Source organism: Lissotriton helveticus, chromosome 5_1 (genome assembly GCF_964261635.1).
Source record: "Lissotriton helveticus chromosome 5_1, aLisHel1.1, whole genome shotgun sequence".
In the NCBI taxonomy this organism is placed as follows: domain Eukaryota; kingdom Metazoa; phylum Chordata; class Amphibia; order Caudata; family Salamandridae; genus Lissotriton; species Lissotriton helveticus.
The window spans coordinates 757519567-757543614 of record NC_136065.1 but is presented as its reverse complement, the minus strand read 5'-3'; the positions used below and the strand labels follow the sequence as shown (position 1 = coordinate 757543614).

General features: G+C 46.1%; 1 protein-coding gene across 8 annotated transcripts in view; it reads right to left on the bottom strand.

Annotated features, from left to right (window-relative positions):
- The window catches only part of SEC24C (SEC24 homolog C, COPII component), a 1539459-nt gene that overhangs the window by 1450863 nt on the left and 64548 nt on the right, over positions 1-24048 (bottom strand). For all 8 annotated transcript variants that reach the window (XM_078643234.1, XM_078643230.1, XM_078643232.1 and 5 more), the window contains exon 2: positions 322-524. In XM_078643234.1, coding sequence (XP_078499360.1) covers positions 322-499 — 178 coding nt within the window. In that variant the 5' untranslated portion in view covers positions 500-524. The remainder of the gene's footprint in view (positions 1-321; positions 525-24048) is intronic.

Here is a 24048-nt window from a genome sequence, read left to right as displayed (position 1 = left end):
GCCAGTCTCTTGTCCTCTCCTATTTAGTCCTTGAAAGTCGGAATGATTACAATAGTCTCGCTTTGCGACTGCAGGCCTTTGGCCTGCAATCGCAGGCGCGAGACCTGAAAATCAGGGAAGCCTCCTTAAAGTGGGTCTTGCAATTCAAGAGCAAAACTCAACAGTTGGAAATCACTTCAAACAAAGGTACACATGTTGCAGAACGTGCTCACTCCTGCAGTGGTAGTAACATGACTGACCTTGAGAAGATAAGAATCCCACGTAAACCAAAAGTGAAACATAAATGTTTCTGTAAATAGTAGAAGCTCCTGTTGCAGTTACCTTGCAGTTGAGTTGTCTGCGAGTATCCAGTTACCGGACCGTTGTATGCTGCATACTGTGGGGGAGGTGCCCCAGAGGCCGGCATAGCTCCATAACCAGGCTGCGGATATCCACGATATTCAGGTGTAGGGTGCCCATAGGAAGCGCCAAGATGTGCTTGCTGATTAACATTCATCATATGTGCATCCCCAAATGCAGCTTACCTACAAGAGAAAAAAGTGCACATTATTTAAAAAATAAATAAAGGCTGCAAAACTATAAAAACAGGCAAGGCCAATGCCAACAGGTCACACATGTAAGTGAAAGTGACTTATCACTGATAAGTTTAGGCTCTCAATAAATCAACCTACATACAGTCTGTGACTTACATTTGCACCCCTGCATCATTTTATACACCCACCAACTTAAACTTACATTCCAATGCTCACCCATTCGCAAACGCACACAAACTCAAACATATGCACGATCAAATGTAAGAATAAAAAAAAAAAATTGAAAAATAGTACCTAAATATGGCAGGCATATGCTTGCAATAAAAAGTAAAATATAAAAAATAGCAGAGGACGGATATCTTAGAATTGCCCTGTACAAAGTTTATCACGATTTTAAAGTTCAAACATGGTTGCCATGTTGTAAATCAACATGCAGGCCACCTTGGAACGTGGAAACAAGGATACTCACAAGCGGATTCAAAGATAACCAGGGAGTAAATGTCACACTTAGCAGCATCTAAAGATGCAGGAACTCTCTGAATGGTAAGACACATTATGGACAACACCATTCCAAAACATCTGCAGACTGAAGAAGAAAGGAGTAGCAATGTGCTACAAGTAGCACAGTTCGGGAGAAATGCTGGATCCTCTAACAAATAGAGGGCAACAAGGTTGGACCTATAAAGTGGAAAGAAAAGGAAAACTAAAACGACTGGCTTGCCAGGCCAGGTATGGTAACACACATTTCCAGGTAGACGTGGACGTGATTGAGGGAAATGTCATCACTTGCAGTGCAATAAAACCAATAGATGAAATGAGCTGATGGCACATGCACAATATTTTATCCCAAGTGTGTCAGGCTGGTAGACAACACCAAAACCCATGCCTATTACAGTAATTTGTGAGATTCCTTGCAACAAAATACATGTCTATAGATTTGATATTTTGCAACCATGAGTCAATATCAGTATTTGCTTCTGCACGAATGCTGAATTTATTACAGAGTGCTACAGCGTTGCCACAAGATCACCCAGACTGAGTCGATTTGGCCTGTGCTAGACCATTTAATTCATTGTTTCTCAGAGAACGGTGTATCAGGTCAAGATGTATCTGTGGAAGAGTCTCTGGCACCTGTTCAACTGCTGTTTAGTTTTCAGACAGTACATTCCCAGCAAGAGCGCATGTTACAGTATTATGCTGTATATGTCCTGTACAAGTGCTACTGGCTATGCATATACTTAGGGTGTACACAGGTAGGGATCAACTGAACTCCCTGGTTCTGCAACCAGTGAAAGAATATTGTGAGGGAACTTGCCAGACTACTTTTTCACCAGGGCACCATGTATAGGCAGACTATTTCTACACTGGGGAGCAATTATTTAAAGATTTGTTCACAGTGGGCACTGGGTCAAAAGGCACAATCCCCTCTAACCATAAAGGATATCCTAAAGAGAGTGTGTGCAAGAAGTTTCAAAGGGAACAGAACAATGCCTTGGATAGCAATTAACCTTCTCCTTTGAAACTTTTAGACAGAATAGATACCCACCCGCTCACAGAAATTGACAATTAAAGTACTTCATGTAAGTCTCTTTGGGGTCAGGAAGCATACGTGTGCAAACCAGTTTACTTTCTATTTTACTACAAGCACAACGAAGGGGTAGACCATAGGTTAGAAACATATAATGTTTGTCGAAAGTCATAAATCAGGTACAAGAAGGTGGCAGTTCATTTGTTTCATTTAGCATCCGTCCATGCTTACGTTGTTTTGAAAGATAGTTCTCGCTCTCTATAGCCCAAGACGATTTTTGTAGTTTCAGCAATCTGTAATGGAAAGCCTTGGTGCAGTGGAGAAAGTGTTCCTAAAATTGGAGTGGTTGAGGATGTAGCTAGATTGAAATAAATATCAAAACGTTCCTGAATACATTCCTCCAACAACCAAAATAGACTTTTCTTGTCGAAGACGTAGAGTTTGTGTCCAAAGAGGAGTACAAAAGGAGAGACGTACGTACTACCCAGAATGGCCTAATCCCGGCCTATGTGTGCTCACGCTTTTTAAACTGCACCATACGCAACTCAAGTACTGGGAGCAGCAATGAGAGCAAAAGGCAACTGACCCTACAGTCTGTATTGCTACGTATTTTCTGTTTCAACTCCAGGTTGCCAATTGTTTGATAGGTTAGTAATACCCGTTGTGCATATAATCATAGTGGGTTATTCATCTTCTACCAATAGATGGATTCTTTTAAATTTGGAGATAAAAAGATTTGATTAAAAAAAAAAAAAATCTAATTAGTGTGCTGTTTTTAATTTACATTTTTTTTATGTATCTGCTTTGTCTTACTAATCTGTTCACTGTGGGAATGTTTTAGAAATGAAAGGGGCATGGAGCTTCAATGGAATGTCTGAGTGTCGGCTGACTGTCCGGGAGGCATAAGCTGGTGGCTGGTTGGCGATGTAAGTATTGGCAGTTGACTGGCAGTGTGCTTTTTGTTGTAGTCGACTGACAGTGTATGTAGTTGAGGTTGGCTGGCAGTGTGTGTTAGTGACTTGCTTGTGATGTGTTTGCATGTTGGATGATGTATGGGTGATTGGTGGAATGATTGGTGTGTCATTAATGTGGGAGTATAAAAAAAAGTGACTGGCATGGCACAGTTAGTTGATGTGAGCACTGGGCTCACAGTTAACCGTGTGAATGGCTTTCTGTGTGTAATGTGTGGTAAATAAATAATTAATTACCGGTTCTATTTTTCAGGATTCTCATATAAACAGATAGCTCAATAAATAAGAGTCAAGATTCGAGGTAGCGGGAGTTTACAGGCTTTAATCAGGCATAAAGGACAGGAACAGGACAGCCTGCATGGGAATAGGATGGCAGCTGCCGGGGGCAGGAATAAGGCTGGCTTTTAATAACAGTGCACAATATATATAGTTAAACAAAATACATTACATTCAATACAGTAGGCGTAGCAGTAGGCGTGGTTTGTAGCAGTCGCGAAAGATAAGGCATAAAGTGGGTGTAACAAGAGGCGTGTACAGGGCGTATACATAGACATGTGATGTAAACGTAACAGAACATGTCATAAATGGGGCGGAAACATGGAGGGGGCTACCTGAGCAGCTGGGACCTCTAACCTAGTGGTGCGCGCAAACGGGCAATGACGTGTTACCAGGGAGAACTGGGGGCTATGACTTCTGCGCTAGAAGAGGAGACTAAAGTCTGGAGTGTCAGAGCGACATGTACCTAAGGCATATCTAGTATCTAGTGTTTAGAGAACATGTTGATAGAATCCAAAAGTTATCAGGGCAAAGGCTAATAGACTCTAAGACGGGTGCATGCATTATTCTACATGTATTGGGTTATGTGGTATATTCTATGAATATAGATGCAGTATTTCTCTTACATGTAGACATAAAGGCTAGACCATGACGGAAACTATTGATGCGATTCAGTAGCTTAGGAATGCAGAGAAGGAGGGCTGGACTGATAACTAGAAACATAACATACTCTTGGCAGACTGGGAGGCAGAGCCAGGCCGGGCCGGGCACTGCGAGACATGAAGTAAGTGAAGGGTCAGGGATACAGGTGGGGGCTGTATCGCTCCTTGGAGGGTTCAGGAAACAGGAGCTGAATCTGAGTCCGGGCCCTTTTGAGGCCTAGAAACGGGGACAATTCAATGAATTAACGTGCACACTGTGAAACGTGGCAACGTAGGTTTGCATAGGCCTAATATTCGTTGCTTTCACGAAGACCGGAAACTAGCATACTAGAGATGGACACAACTGTAATTGCATCTTTAATCGATCAGAGGGGAATATATGCATATCGATCATGCACATATAACATAAGATGGGGAACACGTAGGCACATACGACATGGCAAAATTTACTTTTCCACAAATGCACGAAAGGTGCATGAATGGCTTCTAAAGCTGTTGGTGCCTTAATGTGGCTTTGCAGCTCACAAGCTGCAAGTCTTGTGTATAATATTTTGAATTGCCAATTATGTTAAGTGATATTTAGCATTTTATTGAAATCATTGGTTAATAAAATGTACACTTTGAACCAAAGAGTGAATTTGTGTGTGTGTGCGTGTACACACATACTAATATTGGTCTTCTCAGACTTTTACTGAAAGTGTGTATTTCGTGTCTAGGGAAACCTCCCAACACCAGATATTTTTGTAAAAAAGACATCAGGGATTCCAGGGCAGTGTACCTCGTGTGGAGCCCAAGTGGATCTTGAGTCAAACGCACTTAAGAACCTTAAATACTGGTTACAAAAACACATTTTCCTTACATCCGTGTTAGTAAAAGTACTGGAATCTGCAGGAGCCACACATTTCTTACCACCCAGGATTCCCCCATGTTCCCATTATAAATGGGAGTTCACTTGTGTGGGTAGGCACAGCACCCATGAGAGAAATGGGCCCAAATGCAATGTGGAGACATCAATGTTTCTTATGAAAAAGGACTTAATTTGGCAATGCAGGTAGCTACAGAATACTGACCCTGGCTCAGCGGCCACCCATTTCTGAAAACTAGACACCCAGGGTGATATGCCTTGCATGGATCCCATGGCATTTTCTTACCTACAATGCCCTGCAAAGCTCAAAAGTTTCCTAAAACTGTATATTTTTCTAACATTTGTGAAGTGAACTTCCAAAATTCACAAGGATCCACAGAATTCTCACCACCGAGCCTACCCCTAACTGTCACAATAAAAATTTTACCTCGCGAGTGTAGATGGGCCTAGTGCCAAGGAGAACAGATCAAGCAGATATACAGTTTTGCTCCATTGGAGGGACTAACTCAAGCTGGGCAGCCTAAATCAAATAAAATCAGCAAATACAAAGCAAGCAAATATGTGTTACAAAAAGCAAGCCAATGGTAAGCAATAGACCAAATGCTTTCGCTGTAAAGATTTCAGAATGTCCAAGAACTCCTTAGGAAATCAGACAGCTGCGCTTTCTGGTAGGCTTCAACCTAAACAAGCATTTGCAATGCAATAGGTCTCGCAATAGTGAAAGTTGGAGCTATTGGCATTGCAAATTATGTTTTTTTTAGTTTTTTTATTTGTGTTTTTCTCTTTGTTTAGCGGAAAGCATACCATTTAAAACTGTGATCACAGGTAGCATTTTAATTTAGGAGTGGCTGGGAAAACATTATAATTACAAACTACCATGTTTGAAAAGCAGGGAGAGCGGCAGGAGAAGGAGGGTGATGTCTCAATTAGTAAGGACTATGAAAAGGAAGAACAGAGGTGAAAAGAATGTAAAATGTAATGGAGTGGTGTTCAAGACCTTCAACTGAAGGCATGGAAGATGATGTATCAAATGTTCAATGGACTTGGCATAGGGGCTATGGTTAAGATATTTAGGAGAAGAATGCCCACAATCACCAAGGATCGAATAGTAGGCTTTATATTTAAAATTTGTAAGCGGCTGCAAAAGTTGAACAATTACTAATAACCAGAGGATTATCAAGAAGTGTGAAGGCGGACCTGCACAGGTAGTTATATTCAAAATCGCAAGAGGGGGTGGGGCGAAGTGTGAGGTCTATTGAGCCACCAATAGTAACAAGCATTGGAAATGCAATAGGTCTCGCATTAGGAAAGTTTGAGCTATTGGTATTGTAAATGACACTTTTTATTTATGTGTTGGTTTTGAAAGTAGCTAAATTAATAGCTTTGTCAGTTACAATGTCAATAGTTTTAACTTTCGCAAATGTGACACCTATAGCATTTGTAATGCAATGTGTGTTGTATTTACGTGACTTAGATGTATTGATATTACAAATAACAATGGCTTTTAATTTTGTAAATAATTAATACTTAAATAAAAGTTATTGTAATTTATAATGGCAATAGCTTAAATGTTTGTAATTAACTTTTGTGAAGATTATGTTCAGTGTATTTTATTGTGACGAAAATCCAAGAACATTGCATTTGCACCTAAACACACACAGAGCCACACACATATAGATGTGGTGGTGGTGGATCTGGGGGATATGGTGGTGGTGGATGTGGTGGTGGATGTGGTGGTGGTGGGGTGGATGTGGTGGTGGATGTAGTGGTGGTGGGTGTGGTGGTGGTGGTGGATGCGGTGGTGGTGGATGCGGTGGTGGTGGATGCGGTGGTGGTGGATGCGGTGGTGGTGGATGCGGTGGTGGTGGATGTCATGGTGGATGTGGAGGTGATGGTGGATGTGGTGGTGGTGGATGTGGTGGTGGATGCGGTGGATGTGGAGGTGGATGCGGTGGATGTGGAGGTGGTGGTGGATGCGGTGGTGGTGGTAGTGGTGGATGGGGTGGTGGTTGTATTGGATGTGGTGGTGGATGTAGTGGTGGTGGTGGATGCGGTGGTGGTGGATGCGGTGGTGGTGGATGTCATGGTGGATGTGGTGGTGGTGGTGGTGGTGGAGGTGATGGTGAATGTGGTGGTGGTGGTGGATGTGGTGGTGATGGTGGATGTGGTGGTGGATGCGGTGGTGGTGGATGCGGTGGATGTGGTGGTGGATGCGGTGGTGGTGGTGGATTCGGTGGTGGTGGTGGATGGGGTGGTGGTGGATGTAGTGGTGGTGGTGGATGCGGTGGTGGTGGAAGTGGTGGTGGATGTGGTGGTGGTGGTGGTGGTGGATGTGACGGTGGTGGATGTGATGAATGTGGTGGTGGATGTGGCGGTGGATGTCATGGTGGATGTGGAGGTGATGGTGGATGTGGTGGTGGTGGTGGTGGATGGGGTGGTGGTTGTGGTGGCATTGAAAGCGTGTTAACTGTTGGCAAACGCGCAATTTTATTTTTACGTGCATACGTTTCTTATTCTTAGTTTTCAGCATGTTTATTGCAATTTGGATTAAAAAAATAAAGCAAACCCCCTGATGGTGGATTTTCATCCGAAATGCATTGGGGAATGGGGATTGAATTTAGAATTAGGAATGAATTATATTTCGGCAGTTCTTATCAACAATTAAATAATCAGTTTATAGTGGCGCTCTCAAGTGGCTTGGAATCACATGGTGTAATAAAAATAACAATTTGAATTAAGTTAATTCAGGTTTGGTTTATGTGTATGGCAGTATTTCGGCTTTAAAGGCAGTGCACCTGTGGGACTATCATTTTTTTCTAGGATGTTTACGCAACCTTTAATGTCATCCCGAATGGAATTTCTTTGGAAATAAAGGCTTATTTGCTGCGTTTTTAATACCTTGCACGATGGCACAGTGTGTCCCCTTGATCTGCAGGACAGTTAGCTCCCGGCAGTACCGCATAGGAGGCAGGCATGTGCATGGAATTGCTCGTGCAAGGGTCCTCTGGCAGATATGAAGAGCAATAATTAGACTAGAAGTGACTCATCTTACAAGCTCTAGTGTTTTCTGTTATCGCTTTAATAGCTTGGATTTCCAAAGTAGTAAATCTCTTTTAAAGGGAAATATCCTAATACTAAATAGTTATTTCTGTTTGGTTGAGGTGTGTCAGAGATTAGACGAATTAATCCAAGAGCACACAGTGTGTCAGTGAAGAGCTGGGACTTTACGCTCTTTATTTGAAACCAATGGTACAAGCACCATAACAATCCTTCGGCATTTAAAAGAAAACAATGCTCATAGCCTATTTTGGTGTCCCTTTTGGAGATTTCCGGCTCACGCCCACGAGCGTTTCACTCTTTATTGCACGTGAGCCAAGTGTCGCCCAGGGCTGAAACTTGATAGGCTGAAAAAATGGACTGCCTACACTGATTTGCCAAACTCGACCGCGTTTCGGTTGTTTACAATTCCACGAAGAAAGGCAAGTTCTCGGCAGAAGCTCTTTGTGGAGAACCGAGAGCAGGTGTTTAAATAAAGCGGCAAAACAACCAATTAATCTGGATTTATTTGTCTCTTATTATTATTTTAGATAATTTTATGATGTTGATTGAAAATACCGTGTCGAACCATTATAAGAACAATAGTTACTTACCTGTAATCTGTGGTTCTCCAGTATTGGTGTCTTTCATAGATTCACATGCCTGAATCATTCCCCGTCGTCGGAGTGGGAGTCCCACGGTACATAAAAAAGCAATAAAATGCTATAAATATATAGTAATACCAATAGAAATGAACCAGGAAGTAAAGCAGCCAATGGTACAGTAGGCAAAAACTTCCACATCTATGACTCTCATAGTCATTATGTATAGTCCAAACTACAGCCAATCAGGCGCCAGCACCCACCAGAATGTTCTCCCCAGAGGCTCAGGCTCTCAGATTTTCTCGCAAGGAGTGAAGGTAAACCATAATAGCCTAAAAAGCCTCTGAGGGGAGGTGGGCGGGTTGCATGTGAATCTATGAAAGACCCCAATACTGGAGAACCACAGATTACAGGTAAGTAACTATTGTTCTTCTCCAGTATTAGGGGTGTCTTTCATAGATTCACATGCCTGAATCAGAGTAGCTAGCAGTACCTATCTTTGCTGAACAGACGCTCATAACACCCAGCTTGTCAGTTAGTAATGCAATAACAATGCAAAGTGAATATACACATATCGTATAAAGCATAATATAATGCAATCATGAAAATATGTGAAAACATAACATAAGAAGCGTCTGACAGCAGAAAACAAGGAGGTGGGAAACAGAGGCTCACCTTAATGAAACAGATTCCGTAGAACAGCTCGACCCACAGAAGTATCAGCCTCGCTGATGGACTCTAGACAGTAATGTCTGGTAAAGGTATGGCGACTCGCCCAAGTAGCCGCTTTGCAGATCTGCTGAAGAGGGACTCCAGCAAATAAGGCCGTAGATGAGGAGACTGCTCTTGTAGAGTGCGCTCTGGGCGCAGATGGTAAAGGTCTCCCAGCCTGTGCATGGCAAAAGGCAATGGCAGCAGATATCCATCTTGCAATAGTCTGTTTTGATACTGCCTGCCCCTTACGAATCGCACCGTAGGTAATGAACAACTGGTCAGAGGTGCGTACAGTAGAAGTTCTTTGTAGATAGAATTTAAGACATCTTCTAATGTCAAGCGAGTGTAAAGCTCTTTCCGCAGGAGTTTGCGGGTCTGGAAAAAATGATTTAAGAACAGGTTCGTTCAGATGAAAATCCGAAGGTACTTTAGGAATGTATTTGGGATTTGTGCGAAGTATGACCGAATCGCTAGTGAATTGGAGGAAAGGATGATGAACAGTGAAAGCTTGGATATCACTAACTCTCTTGGCGGATGTTAAGGCTAAAAGCAGTGATACCTTCCACGAAAGATACTTCAAGTCAGCTCGATGGATGGGCTCAAATGGGTGACGCATGAGTTGACCCAGGACCACATTCAGATGCCACAAAGGAGGTGGACGACGTACGGGAGGGAACATTCTAAAGAGGCCTTTAAAGAACTGTTGGATAATTCTTGCTGAATACAGAGAATTGGACCCATCCTGTCGATATCTGGATATTGCAGCCAGAAATACCTTTAAAGTAGCATGGGACAGACCTGTTCGTGCCAACTGCAAGAAAAAAGGAAGAATTTCCTCAGGCTTTGCCAAAAAAGGGTGAACACCTGCTGAACGGCACCAGATACAGAAGCGTTTCCATTTGAGACAGTAAGTCTTGATGGTAGCGGGTGCTCTAGCTTTGGCCAACACCTCTTTACAGTCTGCCGGGATGTTCAAGTGTGCAAACTCATGGTGTTCAGGAGCCAAGCCGCTAATCTCAGCGATGCTGGGTCCGGATGGAAGACTTGACCTTCCTGAACACTGAGCAAGTTCGGGATTGGATGTAACTGAATTGGTTTGCTCTCTGATAGTAGGAGGAGCTCCGTAAACCAATACTGGCGCGGCCATCTGGGCGCGATCAGGATCAGTCGGCAAGGTTCCTTCCTCATCTTCCGCAGAACCTTGGGGACTAACGGAATCGGTGGGAAAGCGTACGCAAACATCAGGGACCAATCGATGGAGAACGCATTCCCCAGAGAATTCTTGTGGGAGTGCCAGCTGGCGAAGCTCAGGCATTTGCTGTTGGTACTTGTCGCAAATAGGTCCAGGTCTGGCCAACCCCACTGATGAAAGATGTGGTCCACTGTGTTCTGGTGAAGCTCCCATTCGTGGTTGGTGATCGTTGTCCTGCTGAGTGCGTCCGCAAGGACGTTTTCCGTTCCCGGAACATGCACCGCATGCAACTGTACATTGTGGTGAAGAGCCCATGTCCATAATTCCTGCGCCTCTTGAGACAGGAGAAGAGATCGAGTTCCTCCCTGTTTGTTGACGTAGTGCATACTTGTTGTGTTGTCTGTTCTTATCAACACATTGGTGTTCTGAATGATGGCACAAAACGCCTTGAGGGCAAGAAAAATGGCTCTCAGTTCCAAACGATTGATGTGCCACAGTTTCTGATGCACAGTCCATTTGCCACTGATCGTGAGGCCTTGTAGATGAGCCCCCCAGCCCTCGAGGGATGCATCTGTAGTGATGATGAGACTTGGTGGTTCTTGAAGGAACGCATGACCCTGACTGAGATGACACCTCTGTGTCCAGCACAGAAGAGACTCTTTCATGAGTGGTGTGATTTGAATGAGGTCCTCGAAAGTGCCTGAAACCTGTTGCCATTGCAAGGCTAGTTCCTCCTGAAGCGGCCTCATTTGAAGCCGGCAATTTGGAAGTAATGGAATACAAGCCGATGCCATCCCCAGAAAGGATTTGTATAGTCGGACAGAAACTGACTTTCTTTGCATGAGATCTTGTGCTAGCCGACTTATTTTCATTTGTCTCTCCTTGGAGACGAAAGCTTTGCATTTGTGAGTGTCCAACATTGCTCCTAAGAATGCTATTCTTTGAGACGATTGCATTTGGGATTTGGAGAAATTTATTGTCAGGCCTAGAGACTGAAACAGGTGGAGACACTGTTGAAGGTGACGTTGAACGGTGCCATGAGAATTGGCCTTTATAAGGCAATCGTCCAGATATGGGAAAATGTGTATTCCCTCCAGCCGGAGGTGCGCAGCTACTGGAGCTAAAACTTTCGTAAAAACTCTTGGAGCTGACCGTAGTCCAAAAGGAAGGACTTTGAATTGGTAGTCCCTGCCAGCCACCCTGAAGCGAAGGAATTTCCTGTGGCGAGGTAGGATGGGGATGTGGAAATATGCATCTTGGAGGTCTAGGGTGACCATGCAATCTCCTGCTGTTAGAAGATGCAAAATTTCTTGAAGAGAGAGCATCCGGAATGTCAATTTCTTTAGATATTTGTTTAATGCACGAAGATCGAGGATCGGTCGCAACTCCCCGTTCTTCTTTCTGATCAGGAAGAACCTGGAGTAAAATCCTAGTCCTCTCATCCTCTGAGGAACGCTCTCGATAGCTCCTTTTTGTATCATCGTTTTGATTTGGGTAAGCAGCTCCTTCAGGTGAGCTGGAGGCGGGCCCTTTGGCGGTACATTTGGGGGAAATTTTTCGAATTCCAGGGCATGGCCCCTGGCGACAATATCCAGGACCCATTTGTCCGTTGTTATCGACTGCCAATTGGAGTAAAATTTGGATATTCTTCCGCCAAGTCTTTTGAGAGGGTGGAAAGACGGTGGTGGCAGGTGAAAAATTTCATTGTCGCTTGTCCTTGCCGCGGTAGGTAGCCTTACCCCTGTTTGGGGTGTATTGAGATCTTTTCCGCCCATAAGACTGGTAGCGCTGAGTTTGGTAGCGCTGATTACCCTGACGGTATGAGGATTGTTGATGTTGTTGCTGGTATCCACCTCTATTGAAGGACGTTCCTCGTCCTCTCGCTCCTCGAAAGGGCGGCTTGTGGAATTGTAGAGTGCCTAAGGATCTGGCTGTTTCGGTATCCTTTTTGATAGTCTGTAAGGCCTCCTCTACCTTGGGGCCGAATAAATATTCGCCATCAAATGGCATGTCTAGAACTCGGTTTTGTACTTCCTGTCTGAAGGCAGTGGAACGTAACCACCCCTGTCTACGTAGAACCGCAGCTCCTGCTAATTGGCGAAATCCTGTAGATGCAACATCAACAGCTGAATCAATTATCTCTTCAGAGGTCCTTTGACCTTCATGGAGAATTTGGAGTGCCTCCGCCTTGGATGGCTCAGGGAGTAGATCGATAAATGGTGAGATGTCAGACCACATTTGACGGTCGTACCGACCTAAGATGGCTAATGCGTTGGCAGCACGGACAGTTGTTGCAGCCATGGTGGAAACTCGTTTTCCTATTGAGTCTAGGCGTCTGCCATCTCTATCCGGCGGCGCCGTAACTGCAGAGGACCGATTTCTGGCCCTTTTCTGAGCCGCCTGGACAATTACCGAGTCAAGTTTTGCTTGTCCAATGAGACAGGCAGGCGTCTTGTCTGGAGCTTTATATTTCTTATCAATTATTGGCAAGACTGGAGGAATGGAAGCCGGCGTTGACATCACCTTAACACCTTCCTTCCAGATGAATTCCACAATGGGTATTGTCTTAATTTGTCGCCTGGGCTGATCTTTAAAATCGTAAAGGAAACATTCTTGTTGAGTATGCTCCATTTTCATATGAAAACGTGCGGTTGCACGCTCCATCAGCAAGTGAAAATTCGCTACATCAACAGGAGGGGAGGCCGACGCAGTCTGAGGAGATGTTGAAGGAGATTGTACCTGATAGTCCTCCCACTCCGATAAATCATCCACTTCTCCTTCTTCCCGTTGGTCGTCATCTTCCGAGGATTGCGGGTCCTCTTCGTGAGCAGGTTGTGGGTGTGAAGGTGGACACACCGATGGGAGCACGGGTGGAGGCGTTTCCGAAGTTGGAGTTGCCTGTCCAGAACCTGCCGATTCCGAAGGGGGAAACCTCCGATAGTAATCGTCCAGCATAAATTGTAAGTTGGATATTAAATCCAAAGGCACTTGAGCAACAGGGGTACTCACAGGCATCGATACCTCAGCAGGAGAGTGAGAATCCGCATATTCATCATCTTGAAGTTTAATATGTAACTCCGATGGACTAGTGGCTTGCCCAAAAGTATTCTGGACCATCTCATTGTCACTGTCAGAATCCAGCAGTTGGTCTGGGACTTCAGAGGACACCTTGTGAGGTGAAACACGAAGGGGTGAAAGCCTCATTACAGTGTTGCGCAGTTGTTCTGCTGCTTGCCGTGGTGTTAAAAACACCGTCGACGGAGACCACACCTGTAGTGCCGTGCATGAGGATAACTGCGGCGTCGTCGGAGGGTTAACTCCCGATGGATTTGTCGTCGACGGATCACCTCTCGTCGACGGGACACTTTTCGGCAACGGAATAGTCGTCGTCGACGGGATACCTTTCGTCGACGGGACACTCGTCGTCGACGGGACAGTCTTCGTCGACGGAACACCCATCGTCGACGGGACACCCATCGTCGACGGGACACCCATCGTCGACGGGACACCCATCGTCGACGGGACACTCTTCGTCGACGGGACACTCTTCGTCGACGGGACACTCTTCGTCGACGGGACACTCTTCGTCGACGGTGTTATTTTCGTCGACGGCGTAGAGCCTGACGACGAGCTCGTCAACGGAGTCTTTTTCGTCGGCGGTAAAGCCTTTAAAGGCGTCGACGATGAGGCGTCGACGACGGACGTCGACGAAATAGGCCTCACAGAAACAAAAACCATCGTTGGAGACGCCGTAGACGAGGACATAACCATACTAGGTTTAGGAGATGAAAATGTTACCGTAGATGTCACTGAAGTCGTCGTTCTCGTCGACGAGGAAGCTGAAGAGGACTTCACAGGAGGCGGAGATGAAGTCTGTGGTAACATCCTGTCAGAAGATAGGGAAAGCTTGAGTTTTTTCCCCTTTGTGGAAGCAGAAGCGCCTTCCATGCCCTTGGAGGTGGGGATAGCCTGAGAAGTGGAAGGCTGATCCAGTCCTTTAGCAGGTGGTTGTTTTTTAGGCAGTTTAGCCTTGGGAGATGACAGTCCCTCAGGTGCAGGTCTCTTCCTGGAGGCTGAAGTGGAAGCAGAGGTGACACTGCCTACTTCAGAAACAGGATTAGAAGAATCCTTTAGCCTCTTCAACCACAGCAGTAAACGACCCTCTCTATCCCTGAGAGTCTTCTGAGGCATGGTTCTGCAGATCTTACAGTCAGAGGCCTGGTGATCTGGGTAGAGACAATAGATACACTTTTTGTGTGGATCTTTCTCAAAAAGCCGAGGCTTACCACAGCAGTCACAGGCTCTAAAGAGAGATTTCTTTGAAGACATCCTGAAGAGAAGACACAGATGAAGTTAGAAGTTAGAAAACTGAGCAGAGCTCAGGGAGACTCCCTTCACACGACGTGCGGTAGAAAATCTGAGAGCCTGAGCCTCTGGGGAGAACATTCTGGTGGGTGCTGGCGCCTGATTGGCTGTAGTTTGGACTATACATAATGACTATGAGAGTCATAGATGTGGAAGTTTTTGCCTACTGTACCATTGGCTGCTTTACTTCCTGGTTCATTTCTATTGGTATTACTATATATTTATAGCATTTTATTGCTTTTTTATGTACCGTGGGACTCCCACTCCGACGACGGGGAATGATTCAGGCATGTGAATCTATGAAAGACACCCCTAATACTGGAGAACAATGTATCCACGAGACCCACCCCCCCTTTTGCAATTAGCAGTTTATTTTGTTGACCCTATTCTGTGCATTCTGTAGACGGTGAGGTTAGGAAGAGCGTGCAACAACTCCAGCGAGTACCTCTTAAAATACAGTTGCTTCAATCATAACAAGATGGCCGTAGCAGGCGCGTGTCTTAGGGTTCGCTCATCTCGCGCTAGTGTCTTTCTCCCTGGGTCAGGGGAGGGGGCGGAGCGGGGAGAGGTGCGAGACGGCAGGCAGGGGAGGAGAGTAGGAGGAGGAGGGGGAGGAGGAGAGTAGGAGGAGGAGGGGGGAGGAGAGTAGGGGAGGCACGGCCTAGCGGCCGTGCAATCAAGAAGTGAGGGGGCGGAGCTGGGGGAGGCTGTGAGAGAGTGGGCAAGGCAGGCGGCTGGGGGCATGTGCACGCGCTTTTAAGCTCAATGCGCATGCGCATTGAGCTTAAAAGTCACGGGCACTGCAAGGAATCGCCACGATTCCTTGCAAGTTAGTTAAAGAGTGGTTAAGCCCCCATAGTCTCGCAAGCTCGATGCGCATCGACAGGCGAGACCTAAAAATGAAGTCAGGTTAATTAGGATATGGAATTTCTGTACTGTGACATGACAATCCCAAGCGTAATACAAAATACAAAACCAGATCTACCCAAAAAAAACTCTGAAAAATGAATATGACAGACTCTTGATCTTCACTCTACTTCCACACGCTATTCTTCTGAACCATATAATGAAAAGGTGCCTGGACAACTGCGGACAGCAGGGTTCACAACTTGAATTCACCTTTGGATCTACACTACGGACAGAAGAGTACAATTGTCTCTGCCTTACATAAATCAATTATGTAAGGCAGAGACAATTGTACTCTATGTCCTCAGGTTTTGTTAAAATAAGTGACGAAAATTCTTCGTCGATATCTGTGCTGACTACTGCCTTCGATCTACAGTGCGGACAGCAGGGTTCACAACTTGAATTTAGCTTTGGATCTACACTACGGACAGCATGAAATTCAGCCTTGATTTACTTAAGACAGAGACAATTGTACTCCATGTCCTCAGATTTTGTTAAAGGATGCGACAAAAAACATTCCTCACGGTCTGTACGGAGTACTGCCTTCGATCTACATTGTGACAACTCACTATTCACATGGAATGGCGATTGCACATGACGCATTCCAGTAAGAGACATTGCACCAGTGCAACCCACTCAAACCACTAATCATCGCAGGGTGCGCATACGCGGATTTCTTCAGGTACCACTAACTCACTGCACCACAAGTCATCTCCCCGTGGCCTTATTAAGGCAGAATTCACTAGGCAAAAAACATTACTCCCCGTGCGGCCTGCTCGGACCACGCCTCATCGCAGGTTACGTACACGCTCAGTGCCAGAGGTACTACTAACTCAGTGCACCATAATTCATCGCCACGGGCCGTATTCAGGCAGAATTCAACAGACAAAAGACACTGGTCCGAATGCGCCCCCCCGGACCACGTATTATCGCAGGGTACGTACAAGATCAGTGCCAAAGATACTACTAACTCATAAATCATCGCAAAGAACAGTTTTATGTCAGCAATGAGGCATACTATCACTTCTAAATGGAATTCATGCAGAATTCAAATCGACAAAAGACATTACTCCAATTACTGTGCCTCCCCCCCTCGACCACGCTTCTTCGCAGGGTACGTACACGCTAAGCGCCAAAGGTACTACTAACTCAGTGCATCAAAAATCATCGGCACGTGGCCTTACTAAGGCAGAATTCACAAGACAAAAAACATTACAATCAGTACGGCCTGCCCGGACCACGCATCATCGCAGGCTCCACAGAACCTTGTTATTTCAGGTGCCACTAACTCAGTGCACCACTTATCGCTGGCTGCACACACGCTAAATTACCAATTCTGTGCAGCTCTACTACTCTTGCTAACCGCTGCCTCCTGCCTACACTGCGGTCATCAGAGCTCACAATTAAATAGACTGATTCATTATTTGCAGAGTACAATAGCAAACTAAGTAGAATACCTATCAAACCTATACGATATCCCTTTAGTATGCTTCCTTCAAAAACTTCTTTTATATCAGTTATAGATTTAGTTGAATAATAAAATTCACGCTGCAAGTGCAAAGGCACACTTAATGGCAGTCTACAATGCGGACAGCACAGGTCACAATTTGAACTATAATGTCCCTGAAACATACATATTTTGACAATGTATTCCATACATGTTTCATCGTTTATTTCAATTGTGATTACAGATGATGCAGTCCAGCCTAAGATCTACACTGCGGACAGCAGGATTTACAACTTGAATTCAGCTTTGCATCTACACTACAGACAGTAGGGAATTTAGACTTGATTTACTTAATGCAGAGACAATTATACTGTATGTATTCAGATTTTGTTAAAGTGAAAAAACGCATTCTTCTATAACTGTGCGGACGACTGCCTTCGATGTACACTGCGGACAGTAGGGGTTCACAACTTGAATTCAGCTTTGGAACTACACTACAGACAGCATTGAATTTAGCCTCGATTTGTTTAAGGCAAAGACAAAAAATACTCCTGTGGCACTACTAGTATGCGCAAGCACCTTCAATCCCTGCATCCTGTGAACTATGCTCACAAAGAATGTAGAAGATGGAGGAGGAGCTACGCTTGCAACCAAGATGGCCGCATAAGCTCCCGGCTCCGCCGACCTCTGCCAGCAGCTCGCATATCCTGACAATTATCCTGAATTCGCACCGGACTCCCGTGTAGCTGTAGTGTTACTGAGTCTAAAGGTGCAATCCCGAGATTTCCATCTTCTCGAATAATGAAGATATGCCGTGTTTCATTCTCGGCCTAACCCAGCGCGAAAGCCGGGGCCTCGATTTCTAACCCATCCGGGTTGGAGATGAACAACATCGGCCGCGAGACTTGGGCTGCGTCCGGTCCTCCGAAGTGGAGTACATCCTATCTGGTTTGGATGGCGATACGATGGTCAGTTGATTCCGAAGAAACAGCGGCGTGCCGCACCGGTTGCTGTGGTCGGGGGTCTGTTGCCCGGAGACTTTGCTACCCGCCCAGGGTCGACGGGCTCGGATCCTCGCTGGAGGCTAAGGTGTCAATATTGCGAGATTGAGAGCGCCCACCGTTGCCATCGGCCCCACCCGTGCCTGTTACCCCGGAGTAGTCGACCTCCGGGGTTCAAGACCCGCTCGGTTGTTTTGCTAGAGGGGATGGAGCGGGTGGAGAATATGCCGTCGCTGCAGACCGTAATGGCCGCCATTGGGGCGCTCCACTCGCAGGTCACCGCCATCATCCAGAAAATGGTTATGACAGTTGACTATCAGCCTGAGACCGGATGACGACCCTTCTATACGTTTTAAACAAGCTGTGTTACCCGCGGAGCAGGGTATGCCCGAGACTGAGGGCCCCGTGCAGAAGCCAGATTTGGTGTTTTTTGTCCACTCCCAAACAACAGCTAGCGAGCCTGGGACCACCATAAGCTCAGTATATTCAATGCCGATACCGCCCAAGATGGACAGAGATGATCTTCTACGTCATACTAAGTTTGTCAGTGACTATCTGAGTGATTCATCGTCCTTTTCCTCCCAGTTGGCGCGAACACGTTCTTGTGACTAATCTTTGGTGGACAGTTATCTCCGTTTGACTTGTGGTCTTCGAGTACTGATGTCTTGGCTTCGTTACTACCACATTGACTTTGACTTTATTGAACGTTTCGATTCTCCTATTGAGATGGCGGTTCGAGCGGAGAGGGCTCGCACGAAAAATCGGAGTGGCCAGGGTTGAATTTTACTGTCTGGGTTTGACGAAATGGTTTCATTTGACACAGGATTTGTAGTCTATAATGATGTGGGAGTCTGGTGATTCTCTCAAACTCCCCCGGTTGGTTAGTAATCGTTGCTTAATTCTGTCTTGTTTATAATTAGGAGTGGTTTGCTTCTGGCGGGGGGTAAGGGAGACCGGGGGCCTGTTTGATATCTCCTCCTCCACTCTTTTCCTTCTTTTAGGGTAGTTCTGGGGCGACAGGCTAGTGGGGTTGGGCCGTAGCCATTGAAGGGGTGCAGGGTGGGGGGTTCGGGTTTTTAAAAAAAATGTTGTCTTTGTTTAGTTCTATGGCCTTTTTCTTTTTTTCCCCCTTTTTACGAGAGGTTTATCCTGAATCGAGTTCTCACTTATCTGGGTGTCTACTCTGGTCTTAATTATCCTGAATCGTGGGTGGACGGGTTTTGCAGACTGTAGCTTATCGAGGTGGTCGACCGTACTGTCTCTCCTTTTCATATATTTCTTTATGTTAACATCTCATACTCCTGTGTGTTGATTTCTCTGCATTTGCTTACTCACCTGCCGAATGTTGTAATGTATTCTAAGTACGACACCTGATATGTGTAATATCCCCTCTTGTTTTTCTTCAATAAAAAGACTTTAAAAAAAAAAAAAAAGAATGTAGAAGACTGCGCCAAAATGTACCTCTACCACCGGCAATACCAAGTACCTCTAGGGCATCACCTTCAACATCGCCACCAGAAATACGTCCCCAATTTGGGAAAGTTAAAATGCACTGCGTGAAGTGCAATCGTTTAATTGGTTATGGGGAGCAATCAGTAGACCTAGTTTGCAGAGCAATTGATAACCATCGATGCTAGGTTTTTTTTTCCCCTCAAAGTTCATGCAGTCCAGTATGCAACAGTCAATGCTTTGAGTGCAGCCCGTTCAGACCACGCATCATCGCAGGGTGAGCACACGCTAATCATCAGACGTACCACTAACTCAGTACACCATAAATAATCGCCACTTGGCCTTATTAAGCCAAAATTCAGTAGTCAAAACACATTCTTACCAGTGCAGTCTGCCTGAACCACGCATCATAGCAGGCTCCAAACAAACCGCCCCTACCTCAGTGCACCACAACTCATGAACCCTTTACGATAGAATTGTCTGTGTATTATTTCACATATAGTGCTCCTACCTTTGTACAGCAGAAGTCATAAAACGTTTACGATTGAATATCTGTTTATGATTACTATTCTACTCGTTACCAACAGAACGTAAAAAAATGGAGTCTAGCACACCTGCCCGTACCCACTTCAACTATCTGTGTCTGTGTATTTATTATGTTTGTAAAATCCTGCTCCTGCACCCTAGCACATTATATTGTGCTGTAAACAGCGTATGCAACCATCTTACCTCTGCCAGTAACAAAAATTTCGATTATATAACTTTCTCTCGCTCATTCTACAAATACGAACGTACAAACTGGATCATTACAATACTGCAAACAAAGTGTATAGTAAATTTATAAGTGTGTACTATTGCTCGATTTTAAAAAAAAATTTAGCTTATTTATATAGCACGAAGTTGACCCAAAACGATATCAGCACTTTACATGAGCACCGCAATTTACAGTACATTTTCAGGCACACGTAGATTACGTAATTTCTCTACAATAACAGGATGTGGACGCGACTCCGAGCCTCGAACACTGATTTCCAGCACCAAGTTCGACAGTATACCTGAATGACCACATAAGTATATATATTAGCTGCCCTACATGTGCCAAAAAAACTGCAACCCAAAGCTTTCATAGCTCTGTATTACTACAGCTACAACACGCCACTGAATGTACAACAAACTTTCATATTCGCAGAAATGCGTCATGTCCCCCATCTTTTATGTGTGCAAATATGGATGAATATAGGGTCAGTGATACCCCATACCTTCCATGTTGGCCATGTTGTGGGACTTTACAGACATAATGACACATTTGCGTTTAAGACCCGGGTGACGGCAGCACTACAACACGGACACCCAAATCAGTTGATTTCTCATATAGCTCACGGCGGAACCACGCCCACAGCTCTGGAGTCATCGTTCACAGCCTCGCGGAGCATTGCCATATGTCAGACCTGCCCACTCCGCTTCCGCTTCCAGGAAAACATAACAACGCAACATGGCCCAGATTTCCATTGTAGTGATTTCTTAGTTCCAGGTCTAGTTGTCAGAACGGCACACACACTCTCTCATGGGCTGGTATACACCCACACCACACCCCATCCAGCACATGTGTCACAACACACGTGACCCTACCAATAAAAAAAGACGGGGCGCACGTGCTCTACACCATTTTAGAGTTGCTCCCATCGCAAGTGCTGTGATGGCCCATCCTGGTGGTTCGGACGCCTCATGTAGGCCCGAACTACCGAACAGGGGGCCGACCACCACATGCGTGGCCTCTTTGGTCACTGAGTTAGTGGTACCGCAAGGACTGAGCGGGTGAGGAACCTGCGATGAGGAGGATGGATGCACGAGTATGTCCTTTCCCATAGCGATATCAAGAGTCAACACCAAATGTGAGACTTCTTGGGGGGCGGAACTACATGATGTAAAACATACCGTGTCCGCGAAAAGGTGAGCAGTGAGGCCTGGGTGCGCAGCGGAGGGAGTAGATGGGGTGCAGCAGACTGGATGCAAAAAGGCGACGCAGCGATTTAGGCGTACGCAGTCCTATATACCGTATCTTATTGCATTTGTATTTTTTTTTCCTATAGCAGGAAAGTTTTTATAGTCGGTCAAAAGTCCGTCGCACGAGATGATTAAAACCACGTGTATCACTGCGCACCACTTGTTTTCTATAACCGGATGTAAAACATTACTACTCTACTAGTTCTTCATAAATCGAAGCCCATTAAACAAGTTGGAACTGTACGAATAGTTGTATTTTTAATGCGGGAGGGAAGGTGTGTGAAAGGGCGAGGTTATTCTACTCCACATTAAGAAAGTGACAATTACCAATCATACCATCTTTTACTATCTTTTAGATGCAGAGCTTCAGGGTGCACTATGTCCCGGCACATGGTGGAAGACACACCGGTGACAGAAAGGTGAGCTGCGAATACTCTTTTGAGTCACTCTCTCACTTCCGCTCTCCTTTGATAAACAAACGACGCACAATCTTATCTTCCTTTTTATTAGGTCTCGCCCTGGCGAAAGCGCGCTCTCGTCGCGAGAACTATAGCTGTCGGCTCAGCCGACAACGAGGGGACAAAGAGCTGGCCACGCGCGCAGCATCGTCAATGACAGCGTCGGATTCCGACGCGCGCCTTCGGATTGGGTCGCGGGCGTGAGCTTGTCTGTAGACAGCCGCGCGGCTGGTAAGTTTCGTTTTTTTCTCGCTTTTCGCTACTTCCTTGCGACTCATAAGAGTTCAAAGGCTATCTATTGCGATCCTAATGACAAATACATGTCCGGGTCACTTCTGCGCACTGCGGCTTAACGTGCAGGTCACACATAGAACCCTTGTATAGATCGGTTAGTGGGTTGAGCGCCCGCTGCAGAAATCTGGATGTTATATGCTGTTTACAGATCCAAAATCCCCACAGGGCCGAGTCAGGCGTTCATCATCTTGAGGCTCTAATAATGTTATTAGAGAGCCCAGAGTATATTCCGTTTGGATTGTGTGCTACATACATGGACAATATCACCAAAACCATAACTTCAGACTAAACAAGGACGAATATTCATTCAAGAGCCTAAGAGTTCCATACAAGCATGAAAACCCATACCAGGCCCTTTTTTGCGCCATTCTGGGCTCAGCTCTTATTTCCGATACGCCAGCGGTCATTGCTTAGGGCCCGGGGCACTTGGCACGATAAAGGGATCTATTCCCAGCGCCCCGGGTGTGGATCATAACACCACCCCGTCCAACGCGGGACTAGAGTCTGCAACAAGGTGTGTGCTAAATAAACTACCCGCCCTCTTGGCGGGCACGGGTGCCAAGGCGCAGCAGGTACGGGTTGTTTTATGGGACGGAGTTCACACAGACGGGACCAGGCCGGACCTGCTGAAACACCCGGCACTAAGGCACACGCTTCTATTTCCTTATTACAGGGGTTTCTATAATGCGGACAACGCCCGGAGACAGAGTAAGAGCAGGTCACAGACAGTACGGTCCTATAACACAGCATCCCTCTGGGCAATATCCACACTCTGCACATCACTTGCTTATCCCTCAATGCAGTAATGGGGTTAACCCACGGAGACACATCTTCTGGTCAAGGACTTCAATTAGGATTCACCTAGGGAAGGCACACGGGACAAGCCAGGATTTACAGCAGCCCCCACTGGCCTCATGCTTCAAGCATGCGCAGGACTTCTGATGACACGCCCATTCAAGCGTTGGCCTCTCTACAGAGGATCACTTCTGGGCTAATTGTGAAGCTGGGGTTGAAGGGAAAAAAGGTATGAGGGAACATGCGTGACAGTGCAAATAAAGAGTACAGTAAGGAGCCCAGTCATGCTGTGGGGTGGGGAGGGAGGCTGTGGGGACCCAGCAGCTGCACCTGTTCACAGCACGGAGGGTGAGCCGGCATGTTGATGGAGGCGTGAGTAAGAGCTGCACATCCTCTGTGGTGAGAGGGTGCGTGGACCCGTTCCCAGGTTAGCACTGGGGTCCCTATCACATGGACGCCATCCTTCCCCCTCAGAGAGGGGGCACCCCAGGAGAGGGCGGAAAGACTGAGCCAGGCACTGGGACTAGCAGGAAGTGCTTGCACCCCACACAGGGGTGCTCCGACGCCTAGAACATGCCATCCCTACGCGCAGCTCCCGGCCCCGGCCCTGGATTAAGGACTCCTCACTGCACCGCCTCAGAGACGCGCTCCATCTGCGAGAGGTCCGAGCAGTCTATTCACCGAGATGCAAAGGGCGGCGGGGAGCGCCATCAAAAACCTTTCACCACTGATGAAATCACAAGGTGGACCCCCATGCCCACCCTTAGGCCTGGAAGAGCTTCCCCCTTTCTGTTCACAGATGGGGGCGGAGGGTGAAACGCAGACAGTAAACAGGCCTTTAAGTGAGACTAGTGTCAGGAGTACCACAGGACTAGACCGGGTTAATAGCTGCCCCCCCCCATGCCCTCTATTGATGTCCACGCCAAGAGACCAAGCTTCTGTGGTGGCAT